Source organism: Lactuca saligna, chromosome 4 (assembly GCF_052625555.1).
Source record: "Lactuca saligna cultivar CGN05327 chromosome 4, ASM5262555v1, whole genome shotgun sequence".
NCBI lineage: Eukaryota > Viridiplantae > Streptophyta > Magnoliopsida > Asterales > Asteraceae > Lactuca > Lactuca saligna.
The window spans coordinates 145,437,176-145,452,891 of NC_136420.1; the positions used below are offsets into that span (position 1 = coordinate 145,437,176).

At 32.7% G+C, this 15,716-nt stretch overlaps 1 protein-coding gene across 1 annotated transcript; it reads right to left on the reverse strand.

The window, feature by feature from the left end:
• Positions 1–4,318: 4,318 nt before the first annotated feature.
• Positions 4,319–14,772, reverse strand: LOC145042913 (ABC transporter G family member 36-like). The gene is made up of 21 exons (XM_078991436.1): positions 14,169–14,772; positions 13,365–13,574; positions 12,957–13,041; positions 12,702–12,861; positions 12,540–12,616; positions 12,382–12,435; positions 12,102–12,192; positions 10,157–10,458; positions 9,036–9,795; positions 8,839–8,948; positions 8,598–8,751; positions 8,362–8,517; positions 8,105–8,280; positions 7,391–7,723; positions 6,975–7,265; positions 6,789–6,872; positions 6,498–6,631; positions 6,178–6,405; positions 5,589–5,760; positions 5,248–5,502; positions 4,319–4,758 (listed from the first exon to the last, which is right to left on the reverse strand). Exons 1-21 carry the CDS (start codon positions 14,567–14,569, stop codon positions 4,486–4,488), a joined length of 4,506 nt encoding a protein of 1,501 aa, XP_078847562.1. The 5' UTR covers positions 14,570–14,772; the 3' UTR covers positions 4,319–4,485.
• Between the last annotated feature and the right edge of the window lie 944 nt (positions 14,773–15,716).

Genomic DNA, 15,716 nt, shown 5'->3' on the forward strand with positions numbered 1-15,716 from the left:
CCCAAGCGCAGTGTTTAGTATTTGATTGAGTGTGTTTATGGACTTGTAGCCGAGGAGATTCAGGAGTAGCCGCCGTTAGCTTTCCGAGCCACACACTCAGCAGCCAGCTTACGAGGTGAGTTTCCTTCCAGTAGGAACGGGTCTAAGGCCACAATGCCGGCCCGTTCAGTTAGCAGTAGCTTCCGGATTTAGGTCCGATGCAGTAGTTAGTATGTTCGATGCCTTCGTGGCTCGAACAGGATTTATGTGCTATGTTTTATGTGTTAAGTATTATGTGTTCCGGGCCACGGCCCGATGTAGCATGTCGTATATGTGTTATGCTAGTTGATGTGTTATGCTATGCCATGTTCAGCCAGTCAGTTCCGGACTTCGGTCCGATGCAGGGGACAAGGTCCCAGTCAGTTCCGGACTTCGGTTCGATGCAGTTAGTTCCGGACTTCGGTCCGATGCAGGGGACAAGGTCCCAGTCAGTTCCGGACTTCGGTCCGATGCAGTTAGTTCCGGACTTCGGTCCGATGCAGGGGACAAGGTCCCAGTCAGTTCCGGACTTCGGTCCGATGCAGTCTCCGGGCTTCGGCCCGATGCAGTGGGCAAGGCCCAATATGTGTTTATATGTTATTGTATGGTATGTGGTAGTTTGGGGGAGCTCACTAAGCTTCGTGCTTACAGTTTCAGTTTGGTTTCAGGTACTTCCGCAAGCAAAGGGAAGAGCTCGGGGTGACAGCATCGCACACACCACAGCATAGCTTTTATCCTGGGGATGTCTTTTGATGTTTTGGATTGATGTTGTATGATACAGTTTTCCGCACAATATTTTGTTATGTTTTGGGGATACATCGCGTATGTTTTATGTTATGATACTTATATTATGGTTTTGATTATATTGAAAAACGAAAATTTTTGGGTCGTGTTTTTGGGTCGTTTCACCTATACTTCAAAACGTTGGGATCACTTGCTCAAATATTGACACCAAATCCCATCCCCAAAAATTAGAGATTTGCAGGTTTCAACAAAAGAGGGATAACAGGATCATGGTTTATCAGGCAATGGGTTAGGGAACAAGAAGATGGGTGGGGTTTTTCTGTTCTTTACTGACGAGAGAGAGAGAGTTTTTGAGGTCTCTAATCGTAATAGTTTGTGCAGCTACTGTCTTCGTTGACCTATTGTTCATCATTTTTCCTATGCGATCCAATGTTCATCTTTTTTTTGAACCAGGCCTTCAATCCAAAAACAATGGTAAGAAAGGGAAGCATTGGGGAAGAAAAAGATGGGGTGCGGTTTTTTTATTCTTTGTTGACGAGAGAGAGAGAGAGAGAGAGAGAGAGAGAGAGAGAGAGAGAGAGAGAGAGAGAGAGAGAGAGAGAGAGAGAGATCCATTTTCTATATTTTTTTATTAATTATAAAATAGTTAAAAAGGAAAGAAAATGAAAATAAATATATCAAGGGTATTTTAGTCTTTTCAATTTAGGGAGGAACCTTTTCCACATACAAATTAGCTTAAAAGGACTACCAATCCAAAAAAGTCGAGGTTTGGATTAAACCTAAGAAAAAATGCATACCACAGGTATCATTTTTGCAGTTTTGTCCTTTTTTTAAACAAAAAAGAAAATCATGTTAATCTATTAATGTAATTCATGGATCTTCTATATCAGTACTTATTATTTAAATATTTTCATACCTAGTAGTATTTCTTGGAAAGTATCCTCAATAAAATATCATTTACGCTTGTAGCTGAAAATCTCAGTAACTATAAATGAACTTTGAGTAAAGCTCTCGGAAGAATATGAGTCTCAACTTACCTGTCGACAATTAGTGTCATAACGACCATAGACTATAAAATTGGGTTTTACATATGGAATATTGGGTTGTTTGTGAAAGTGTTTAGATTATTAGTTGTGAACAACATATAATTAAATGTTATCACATCCAAAAGGTGTCACTCATCATCATATTTATACATTATTCGTATTATAACACCAAATGTGAAAATTAACAACATCAAATAACATATGATAAAACCTTCTATTTTTTTATATCTTTTTTACTTTTTTTTTTGAGTTTTGTAATTTCTATTTTTCCAATTTCTTATTTATTTTTTATTCATGTCATAATATTTATAAAAAAACATATAAATTAATAACACATCTAATTTAATTAATCATAAAATAAAAGTAACATTTAAAAACTAAAAATAAAATTTTAATAAATCCTGAAGTACCCTTTTTTTTCCTAAATTATTCATGTTCGTTACCATCATACAAGGTTCTAAATGGTCTGAGGCGTCGTATGACGACAATGTCAAACCTCAAGCTTAACGAGTGATGACGAGCCATAGCGTTTTTCAAGGTGTGATGTAAGGCGACAATTTTGTATTAATTTATAATTATATTACCTCATAAATATAAATTTATATGAAATATACTACTTTTTAGAAGTGTTATATTAACAACTAATAACAAAATTAAAATTAACAAAAAGCACAATACATGTATCCCCAATTAGAAAAGACATAACAAAGAACAAAAAAAAGTGTATCAAACGAAAAAAAAAAACACATTTCATAACGCGTCATGGCACACCATATCACGCTTGGCCACATGTCACGCCTAACAACAATGTTATAAGGCTTTTCGTAACGGCGAAATCACGTCTCATGCCATGGCACGCGGAATGGCACACCATATCACGCTACCTGTGTTTTTGCTTGTCTTGAATATCAATGACTCTATGTAAGTATGCCGTGATCCTTAGTTAAAATTGCACATGTCTAAGTTCCATTGCCGAATAATCCACAATATTTCGTCATTTATCTTCAATCACCATGTTATACATTATTATACATGCATACATAATATCTCGTAAAGTATCCAAGTGATATGGTCCCGTCGTATGTTCAACTGTGTACTATTTTGATTTCAGAACCCCAAAAGCACGTTCAATGTCCTTAAATGCTCGTTTTTGTCTTCTCTTGAAAAATTTGTCTCTTAGTGCTATGGGGTGTCAAAACGCCTTAACAAACGTGTAATATGTTGTATATATTACATCCGTGAGGTAAGACTCAAACTTATACTCATGGCCATTCAATGTGAAAAGAGCATCCGGTGTCTTTCATGACAAAAGATCCTCAAATATTGGCGACTGATCAAGAAAGTTTATGTCGTTATTGGAACCCGCAACCCCGAGAAAAAGCATGTTAAATTCATAAGTCTTGTGAAAGCAACAACATGTAATACCAATGGAGGCTCTCCAAGATAGCCACTTGTGTATTGGCCTTTCCATGCAAGACAATTTCTCCATATCCACTTTGTGCAATCAATACTTCCAAGCATACCCGAAAAACCATGTCGTCGTTCATATGCCACATGTAGTTGTTTCATATCATTCAATGAATGTTTGCACAAGTATTTGTCACTGAAGGTTTCGATAACACCTTTTGCCAATCTATACAAACTTTCTCTAATTTGGTGCATTATTTTTCGTTACTCTTTAATTTGGTGCATTTGTAGTTCATCGAAGATTATGATGAGCAATGTGGTTTGGAATGCAAAACCATGGAACTAGCTTTACGAAGAGGTAACTATTTATTTTCTTTTGTTTCGTTAAATTTCCTTTACTTAAATGTTCTTGCTATATTTTTTCTGTTAAGGACCATCTGGCTTCTGAAAGATGAAGATGTGTTGAACTAGTGGTATTTTAAATATTTGATTAATAATCAAGATACATTTAATTTAGAATTAGAATGTATTTATTATGGTGATTTCAGGTGCGGATCTAGGATCTGCAGAAGATGTTATCATCAATGGAGTCCGTTGAGCAATAGGTAAGTTGTTTAGACTAATGAAAAGCAACTTCTAAGTGGAGGTGGAGTTTAGAGATGGATAGCTGGATAAATTGGTGCAGCGAGGCCAATATGAAGCATACCATTTCTTTTTAATACTATTATTGGTTAAAGATACATAGATTGCTATTTTCCATGATTTTGGTATGTGATAAATACTTCCAAGCACAATGTACAATAGGCTAACCATATTCCACCCCGCAACAAATGTTGCATGTAGCTTTTTGCTAGTTGTAATTTAATTCTCATAAATTCTTGTGTTTGGTTCAATAAATATGAGAAATTAAACTACCACAAAAACCTCAAAATGCCTAAATAATTTTTTTTATAAAACCTTCCTATATCTAAAGCATTTTAATTCCCAAACTTTTATTATTTAAAAGGGACCATTTTCGGAACACTCAACATTGTATAAAAAAGTTGCAAATGCTTTCATTCTATTAAATTTAATGTTTCATGCAATAAAGTTAGCCTGCAAGATGGATGAACATTTTCATACTTTCATTACAATATCTTTGAACATATACAATTACAAAATACATCCCAAAACCTCTCCATACATTATAAATCTAATACCCTATATCCAGTTGTCACCAATTTCAAATGGCTCAATAACATGTGCCTATATTTTACAAGTTGTGACCTAACTACCTCATTTGGAAGTTTAGTGTCTTCAAGCAATATGCATACATAAAAGCAAAAAAGGCCGCAAAAGCAACCAAAACTATAGCAACGGGTGCCATGAAATTCGGGTCATAACCATAATTGTCTTTCACGTAATCTTTAATTCTAGGATCAAATGACATCCCGGGCACATTAATAGTCGCCTCCACATCACCGTATTGTGACACAATCGCACCGTATACAGTCCATGCCAACGGGCAAATCCAGTAGTACCATATCCACCACTTGGGTATCCTCTGAATTCAACAAAAAAGTTAAAATATTAATTTTATGAGTTGATAAGTTCCTATAACTAAACTATTAGTGTCCAACATCAACTAGACACTAACACTGTCTCATCTGTCTCTATATATGTTGGACTCTGTCATGTCAACATGCCAAAAAGTAACTTATAAGCTACCTTGTTATCCATTTATTTTTATTAATTATACAAAAAATCATTCTTCTACATGCCCTTTTATGTCATTTCACATTTTCCAGCAAATTTTTACTAAACGTCATTTTTTATCGGTTATCAGCTAGCACCAAACATAGACAAATGATGTTTTGGATAGAAAATGAAGGACTTCACATATCTAACATGGTATCAGAGCAGCCTAGGTCTCGGAGGGTACGTTAGTATCCTACATCTGTCTTAAGTCTACCCTCTCTCAGTAGTTCTCTTCTAGGGCTCTTTTGGAAAAACAATCAGATGTAACAAAAAGAAACTAGGAAAGAGAACTTACGGGTCTTGGAATGAAGAAACCGGAGAAAAGATTGAAAAGAGAGTAGAAAGCGGCTGCAAATATAGCTGCGACTTGGTGGTTTGGTGTAATGGAAACAGTCATCATTCCATAGTACGTGAAGTAAAGGAACGAAAAGAAGTTTATGAAAAAGAACCAAAAGAATTTAGCTGCAGTCCATTCGAATGACACCATAGCGTACACTATGAGAGTGTAGTATGTTGTTTGAACAAATACATACGGTATCTCCACAAACACCTGCATTTCATTATTTTATGTAATTTATCAGTAAAAAAATATAAAATTGAACTGTGTGATGATTTTTTTAGTTTTGTTTTTTTAACCTGTGCCATGGCGTATGGTAATGCGGAGTACATTCCAGCAGCTGTTTCGCGATAAAATACGGTTCTTTCTGTTGCTACGATTGGTTGAACCGTTGAACAGTTGTTGATTCCCACAAAAAGAACAGCAGCATACATTGCTCCAATGATTGTTGTCAGATCACTACTACTGTCTCTGAAGATTCAGAAAAATAGTAATAAAAATTAGGAAACGACTTTTAAATCTGTAATTCTTAGATGAATTGGTCTTTAAACCTTTTTTTTACCCAAATGTTGATCTTGAAAAGATAGTTAATCTTTTTGTATTTTATTTATATGAAAAGATATTTCATGTTTTCAAATATAAAAAGTTGCTGACTCTTTGAAATATATAAAAAAATGTAAAGTCAACTTAATATGTCATAAAAAATTTCCTTGTCAAAAAAAGTAACTGTTTTTTCTTTTTTTCGAAAAATCCTGTCAGAATTAAAAAAAAAATGGTAAAACAGCAAGTCACCTAAGAATTACGGTTTTACCACAAAAAAAATAAAATAAATCAGGGTCAAAAGATATTATGAAATGAACGAAGTAAAAAAGAAGAAAAAGATGATACCTTTTTTTCCCGATTTTCCAAAAAATAGTTCCCACCATGAGTGCACAAGCTAAAGTGAAAAAGTAACGCACAAGATTATAATCAGGTGATCTCCAATAACTCCACCATTGTTTCCATAAACACGATTTGAATTGTCCCCATGTTGATTGAGAATATTGCGTTGCAAAATAAAGATCTTTTGAACCTGAAGGAGGTATACTCAACTCCTCAACCAAACCTTTGTTCCTTCTGCATTTCAATATTATTTTTCAATTAATTTGTTCCTTCAACTAATTACATAAATAAAAATATAAATTCTCTTCTTAGTTCTTAGTTCTTACTCATGCAAAGCTGAATTCCTGTAGTGTTCAGCAAAATCCATTCCAAGTCTAACCTCTGCAGCAATAGAACTTACTTCCAACATCCATGTTGCTGGATTGTACTTCTCTGCTATTTTTGGTACCCCTGGAATTGCCTGAAATATACACTCATCTTTTTTAATTTTCTTTCTATATTTGGTAAAACTGAGCTACTCACAATATTCAACTTTTATCATAATATCTTATACATTTTTTATCATTTTAGTGATTAACTCATTCTTTTTTAGATTGGTATTGGTTTATGAGAAATACCTCAAAATATTCAACAATTTTCTGTGAGTTCCTGCCCAATGGTCCCCCATAGATCACTTGACCTCCTCGTTTCATTAGTAGCAACTAATAGCAAATGATATATTATGATAAAGATCAATAACTTGTGTATATATATATATATATAATTGGTATAGAAAATTAGAAATAGATATTGTTTAAGTTTACCTCATCAAATGCTTCAAAGATATCAATGCTAGGTTGATGAATAGTGCAAACAACGGTTCTTCCAGTATCCACAGTGTTTCTTACAGTTCTCATAACAATGGCAGCTGCTCTTGCATCAAGCCCAGAAGTTGGTTCATCCATGAAAATAATTGAAGGATTTGCAACAAGTTCAACTGCAATTGTAAGCCTCTTTCTTTGTTCTGTTGATAAACCAGTAACTCCTGGAAGTCCCACTATTGCATCTTTCAGATTATCTAACTCAACTAACTCCATCACTTGGTCCACAAAAGTCTGAACAAAAAAAAAAAAAGATTATAAATTTATAGGGTTAATGTCATAAATAGGTAACTAACCATTTTGTTTACCCATTAAAGATTAACAGTTTTAAAATTTTATCTTGAGAAAAGTTATCTCACCATTTTTTCTTCATTGCTAACTTCTTTGGGGAGACGGAGGAAAGCCGAGTAGATTAAAGATTCACGAATTGTGATTTGGGGTGTATGGATATCAGTTTGTTCACAATATCCAGAAATTCTTGCAAAAGTTTGTTGATTTTTTGGGTATCCGGATATTTTTATATCACCTTCGATATAACCACCAGTTTTCCTTCCTGCTAAAACATCCATTAATGTTGTTTTTCCAGCTCCACTTACTCCCATCAATGCAGTCAAGATTCCAGGCCTAAATGCACCCGTTACACCTCGAAGTAATTGTAACCTATCTTCTGTCACCCCTTGTTCCTTCATTTCCTGTTTAATTCATTATTCAAATTTTAATTACCATATTTGGTTGACATTTATTTCTTGTAAAAAGAGTCCAAAGCTTTCGTGGCAATGTGCCACAATCAAATACACTTAAAGTGTTTGGTTCTTTCTTTCTTCTCTTATGTAAAGTGTGTTTGGTTCTTTCTTTCTTCTCTTATGTAGAGTGGGTTAAATTTTTGGAGAACGTGAGATAGCGAAATTTTCTTTCAGGAGGCCCATGGTTTTTATCCGATTGTTAGAGTTTCCACGTATATTCTTGTGTTTAGTTTTCTCTATTATTTAGGGTTGTTGGGAATCTTTGAGGCCGTTTACCCAACCTATGTATCATAGCGTACTAAATTAAAACAAGTTATATATGAAACTTACAGCTGGCATATCGACATAATAGTTGACACTGTCGAATGACATGGCGAGAGGAGTGAAGGGTAAAACCATTCCTTTTTTAGGGGATACACCGGTTGCAGTTTCGATATATAAATCTTGTTCTCTTTTTATTCCATGGGCATGACTTGGATCGCTCATACGTTGCATAGCTACTTCCCCTGTAATTTTAAAAATGAGTCGCGTATAAATATAAATACGTAACTATGAATGTAACATTTTTTTATATTTGTTTTTCATACTTGTGTTGTTTCCATCAGCAGCTGATAAAGATTGAGGAAGTGTATCTCTTTTTGACGGATTTACCCTCAGTCTTGGTATTTCGGTATTTTCTTCTTGGTTTGCTTCCATTTCGGCTGCTGTTTCTTTCGATATTATTGCTTGTCGTTTCCCAGGGGCTAAATTTTATAATTTTATAATAAAAAAATTAGTCTCCATTCAAAAATATATAAATAAATAAATGTAAATTGAAACTTACCATCGAGATACATGAGAGCTAAAGTGAACAACACGTTTAGGAGAATTGTGAAACCCACAAGGGCAGCTGTCCCAATCCAATACCAGTTGCTTTGTCTAGGAACATCGAAGTTTTTCAAAATTTGTAAACCCAATCTTGTTACATTGTCGGAAGCCTATATAGATTTAATCATGTTAGTGTATTATTCGATATATATATTTTTTTCAAATTTATAAAGAATTGGAGAATTATTATGACTTACAAATTTATTCATCCACCTATTAGAAAACATCTCATTCACTGCGATCGCATTGTAAGCATACGTAATGGGTGAAACCCAATAACCCCATCCCCACCAATCCGGGATTTGACCTGTTAACACACAAACTCTTGAGTAAATTCATTGGGGAATTTCGTCGAACAGTTTATGGGTGTGATTTTTTTATACATTGGACTAACCTTTAGGAAGGATGAAACCACCGAGAAGAAAGACAAGTAGAAGAGTGAGAGCTCCACCGGTGTTAGCAATGATCATGGTTCTACAAAGCCCTGCAATAACCCTAAAGATCCCAGCAGCCATTTGTTGGACTAGAAATATCAACAGGAATTGCTTGAAGAATCTGCTAGCTTCAGGGGCAAATCCAATGGTGTAATAAGAAACAACCATCCAAACAATCGTCTCCACAAGCGATATAGGTACACGAAGCAGAAAGGTCGGAAGAGTAAACGCCCATGGCGGATGAAACAACAAATCCCTTTGCTTATAAAACACCGGAAGTCTTTGAATCGTGAGTGACAATTCAGCAAATCCATTGAACATGTTGATAAGCATACTGAACAAAAGTGCACCGATGTAAACAGCACCATCTTGTTCGTTTCGTGAGTGCATTCTAGTCCTTAAGAAGACTGTTGATCCAATGAAAGCTACGATTATGATTTGAACGGTTTTGAAAACGTAGACGAATGAGTTTCGTTGGATTAAGAGCCATTCTTTGTCCCATGAAGCTTTTAGAAGATCCATTTTGGAAACCAGGTATTTTTTGTATACCAATGCAGCTCTGTGGCTTCTTGATTTGTCGAATGGAACTGAAAGTTCATTCTCGAGACGAAGTCCGACATGGAATCGTTGAAATCGTTTTGTGAATTCGGTGACTGATATGTATTTGTATGGTTTGTTTCTGTCAACCCAGTATTGTTCTTGATCCTTCCTTGAGGTAACCTATCAACATGCCATAACAATCATTAACAAAATATACCCGATTTACTTCCATTTGTAGAAAAAATATATATATGTAATCTTTTGTCATAGAATCGCTTTTTTTTTTTTTTTTTTTTTTTTTTTTTTTTTTTTTTCCATAAATAACCATGGCAATAGTATCTAAAATGATTCCTTTTGTATAATGTTTTGGGTTATTTTGTGAAAAGGGGATGTATCATTGCAAAATATATGGTTTATTACTTTATTTTATGGAGAGTGTAAAGTTTTGGGTTTTTTTGTGACAAATTATATGTTAATATGGCTACATTTGTCTTTTACTTCTATATTTAACATGTATAACTAGGGTGTTGTATAACCCTACCTCTTGCAAGAAATCTGCGGTCCCCTTTCTTTCTGGACATTTGAATCCACATGTTTCGAAAAACTCAACCACATGTTCTCTTGGGCCTTGATATACGATTTGGCCTTCTGAGAGCAATATGATGTCATCAAACAGATCAAATGTCTCTGGTGCTGGTTGTAGTAGGGACATTAACACAGTGGCGTCGGTGAGATGAACAATTTGTTGGAGGCATTTCACAATTTGGAATGTGGTGGAACTGTCTAACCCAGTTGATATCTCGTCCATAAAAAGTGTCTTCGTAGGCCCAACAATCATCTCTCCTATTTTATACATCAAATAACATTCATCAAAACTCAATTTATTTATATAATTCGTCATTTTGATAGTAGTTGTATGTCATATTCTATCGCATTTATATTGTCACACTAAGTGTGAGATATATATATTATACAAGTTAATTTTAAAAAATATATATATTAAAGTGTAAGCAGTAAATATTTTTTAATTTAAAACTTTAAAATAAAAAATAAATAAACGAATATCATATATATTATTATATTAATATTTTACATATATAATATAAGACTTTAATTTTAAAAATAGAAACAAACTAGAAATTGACAAATATATAATATTTATTTCAAAAATACAAGTGACAAAATTATTTTAATTTATTAGGGAGAATTATCAAACTCCTAAAAAATGTCACTGCAAGTTGTGTTGTTTTTTTTTTTTTTTTTCACGAGGTGGTATATTTGCAGAAATAGTCAACAATTTATATATAAGGGAAAATAGTTTAGGACTTTGAATTCTAATTTGGATTTGTTTTTTCGAGGACAACGAACTCTTATCCAAAGAATATTATGTATCCGATTTATATCTTACATAATATATCGAGTGAGTATGAGCAGTCCATAAGTTGTTATAAACATACGCGGAGGAAGGAAGAGTCATAATTATTTTAGGGTTTAATTGTTTTTACTTGGTGGCTTGAGGGTTTATGTGTATTTCATTAAAATATAATATAAAAAATAATTCATCCTAAACATAATAATAATAATAATAATAATAATAATAATAATAATAATAATAATAATAATAATAATCTAACATTTCTTAAGAAGCATCTTGAAGAATATCAATTTATTTGGTGAAATTGAATTTTACACTATGTTACCAAAAAGTTACCAAAAAGGGTGAAAGTAAATTACTAAAAAAATGTATGGTTAAGCTTGTATTTTTCTATGGCGTGGTCCATTGTTGATGTGTTGAAGATTCATCCAAAAACACAGCCATATAAGTCAGGGGACTTGTGGATAATGAAGTAAGGTGTGGACCCTTATATGATGACAAATACAAACTGGTCAAGCCAGCTACAGTTTCTTGGCACATTCTTTTAGGGAAATGCAAACATGATATTTTCTATTTTTTCTCTTACCATTAAACGTCATACATTATTCTTAAATGATTGTTCATATTTTATCTATGAAAAGATACTTTAATTATAAAAAAATATATAATATAATAGATTCCATGAAATTAACTATGAAAGGAATTGTGAATCTAACATGTCTATATAAATACTTTAAGGATGAAAACTAGGGAACAAATAGACTCCCTCATTAATTATGAAAGTAACAATTGATCTACCATGTCTCCAATCATATCAAACTTGGTTTCACCTAACATGACTTGGACTCAATTGGGTGTGTTAGGTTTGGACCTTAGCTTCATTTCCCACTTAACCACTTAACCCATGACTAGTTTGATTAGGTTAATATGAATCACTTTATTTGGTGCAATCAACCACCCACTATGAGATTGACTCGGATTTAGTTATTTCAAATCATTAGTATTTGTCAATACATTGATTAAAAAAAACTTTATTTAACTTATATAACTTGTTTTTTGAAAATATAAATCTTGTTGTCATTTTTAATCTCATATATGTAAAAAAAATAACCTGTTGTGACACGTTTCTTTTGACCACCAGAGATCCCTCGTATCATTTCATCACCAACAATGGTATCTCGGCATACATCAAGCCCCAAAATCTGTAACAAATATTTTAATTTAAAATTTAGTATTTTTTTTTTAAATTAGTTCACCAACTACGAGGTTGAAAAACGCGAAAGGCATTTACCAATTAATTAATAAATGAGCAGTCACCGTTGACCAACAAAATGAGAATGAGAATAAAGAAATAAATAAGTTGGTCGAATTTTGTTTGACTTTTGACTTACCCTAAGAGTGTAGTCGGTAATTAAACTACTTTCAACTCCTTCCATTGATGTTGCCTGATTTATAAAAATCAAGATTGATTAAAATGACAATAATAATATACAAATACAAGTTTATAGTCGATTACTTTCGGGATTTGATTTTAGCAAAAGTTAGTTACCTTCATGAAAAGATCGACTTCGGCTTCTGGGAAAATCCCGGCTTCCTTTTCTCTCCTAGCAAGCTCGGTTAATAACTCTGTTGTTTTTATTACATTTTTATATTATATATAACACGAATAAACTTAGAATAAATTTAGAAAATATCGGTTACAAAATAATACCATAACGTGACCCGACTCCTTGACACCTTGCAGAGAAATCTAGTGTTTCTTTAACTGTCATTTCTCCAACATGAACATCGTTTTGACTAATGTATGCTGATGTCTTTCGTGGTACAAATTCAGTAAGTTTATGCCCATTGTATGTAATCTCTCCCTTAACCTGTTTTTTATTATTAATGTTATGATCATTGATTTAGTTTAAGATAATTTTGATATAAATTATATGTAAATTTATATTTAGAAGTTAAATTATACCTTTAAGCTATGGTCCAACTTTCCGGCTAGTGCTAATAAAAGAGTTGTTTTCCCGGATGACGGTGGGCCCAACAATAGTGCCATCCTAAAAAGATAATTGAAAACAAACAAAAAAATCGTTAATTTAATCAAATATGTTCGTTTTCTAAAAAAATAGAATATTATCTAGATTTATATTTAGTAAACGGTTAGGTTAAACTATTTGATTCATATAATACATGAGCAACAAGCCAAGAAATACACATCTAACGGGTTGGCTTATTATATAACTTATCTTTTGATATTTCTACTTTATAATATGTCTTTGAAATTGTTTTTTACTGGCAACTTGCTAGTTTTTAATAATATATGTCGTTTCAAAAGAAAAATATAGTAAAATTCAGATAAAATTACTAATAATTTAATTACCTTGATGGTTTTATGATCCCTGATGCATCTTTAAGAATTGTAAGTTTAGTTTTTTCAGCTAAACCGATCCCTAAGCATCCCAAACCCGATTCAATCAAATTTCTAGTAGCATTTGCTAATGAAGGAAGTGCTCTGTCTCCAATGTGACAATCAGCTTCGATTGTCAAATGTTCAAACCGGACTTCAACGGTTGGGAGCGTGATGCCAACCCTGGAATAATTGACGACAAAAAGTTATATATCTTTTAAAAATTATATTCCGAATTTTAAGATTTCCAAGTTTTATTCAAATGAAGATTTTCAATGATTACGTTAGTATCGAAGGAAAGTCCATTAAAAGTGGAATAGTTCATTATTAGACTTATTCTCAAAAAAAGTTATCCAAATAAATTAATGGTTTTAGAACATGTCTTTCCCTTTTTTTTTTATATATATTCTTAACTTATTCTTTACATTATAGTCTTGCATCTATGACAGCTTTCCCTAGCCAAAGGAGATTACATATGAAAGTTTGACTTTTGCATGCATGTGGACAAAATTATTGTCAAAAAGAGTTTACTATTGTTACATAAACTACTAATGTTTGTTGAATTTTACATCTTTTGGTAAAAAAAAGAAAGACATTGACATCGATTTACTGTTTTGGAATTGAAGATTTTGTAGTAATGCTTCCAAAAAATTTAGTTTTTCTCTTTTGACAATATGTAAAAGTGGTAAGATAATGGACAACCACAGTAAAATTTGATTTTTTTCGATTGTAACACAGTAAACAAATAGTTGAAAATGATAAGAAGATAAAACTTACTTATCAATACGATTTCTGAACTTTCTCAAGAACTTTTCAATATCTTCTTCCGCAACCTTAAAAATCCTATCAATAAACTGCTGTTTATCGTTTGGATCAAGCTTTCGTACATCTATTTCTTTATGTAAGATGCTAGTCCTTTGACGTTGGTTTTCATCTTCGTTTGTATAAGACTTCATGATGGTGGTTCTTAAACGATCGTAAGTGGGTAGTTTTTCCAACGCAGCCCACCTGAGGGCCTCTTCATCTTCCTCAGAGTGCCGACTAGACCGCCGGTTGTAGCTGCCACCACTCCCGGCGGCAAACACGTCTTCCATACCCCATCTTGCCGTACTTCGGTTCCTGCTAATTGTCCGGCTGACACTTCGCCTGACTGAGCCCCTGGCTCTCGCTTCTTCCATCTTTAGTTATTAACTCGATGAATGTTTGAAAAGGGTCGTGAAGTTTTGTATAAAAGATGAAATGATCGATGGGTGAACTAATTATCGGAGTTATATGGTGGCGGAGGTGGTTGGTGAAGGTGGGAGGAAGAGCATTTTGTGGTGAAAGGGTCTCAGGGTGACTATGTCTTGGGTTCGTGTTCGTTGATAGTGTCAATGGTACACCTATTTATACAATGGGTTCGTCGGCTAAATAGATGTATAATATTTCCAAGTGTTAGAAGGATTAAATTAAGGTTATTTTAAATTTCAAGTTGCCTTTTTTGAGTTCTTTTTTACTGTGGAAATGTGTGGTTGGTGAAGGCTGAAGTCTATGAAATATTGAAATGGAAGGAAAAAAACAGAAGTCACGGTGAATATATATATATATATATATATATATATATATATATATATATATATATATATATATATATATATATATATATATATATATATATATATATATATATATATATGTGTGTGTGTTTTAATTGTTATTTATGTAAAACAAATAACTTAGTATTGCCCGATCATTGTGACATCACCGATTTTGACTTGTTCAACATTTTAGATGTTAAGGTTGAAATTAATGTTTATTTGATGTTCTTGATAAACAAATATAACACACACACATATATATATATATATATATATATATATATATATATATATATATATATATATATATATATATATATATATATTCATATGTTTAAACTAATTATTATGTTATTATAAGCATCATTGTAGACTAATCATTTTAAAAGGGTAAATATGTAATATTACATTTAATTAATTATGGTAAATATACAAAATCAATTAATACCCTTTTAATTTAGGAATATCAGTTAATATCCTTTTAATTTAGAAATGAGTATTGATATGAAGTCACATTACACTAAGAGATTAAGGATATATAAGTCACTAGTGATAATGAATGTAAGTTCTGTTTATGCTTATGTTTTTGTATTGACGATGACATCTCAAATGTTTTAAAATGAATAAAAATACTTTTCTTCGGAAATACTTTAAAAACGTATTTATCATGTTTTACTGGGAACAAATTCCGCAACATTTTTATTAAAAGAGGTATTCTGATTTTTATAAATCATAAACAAAATCGGTC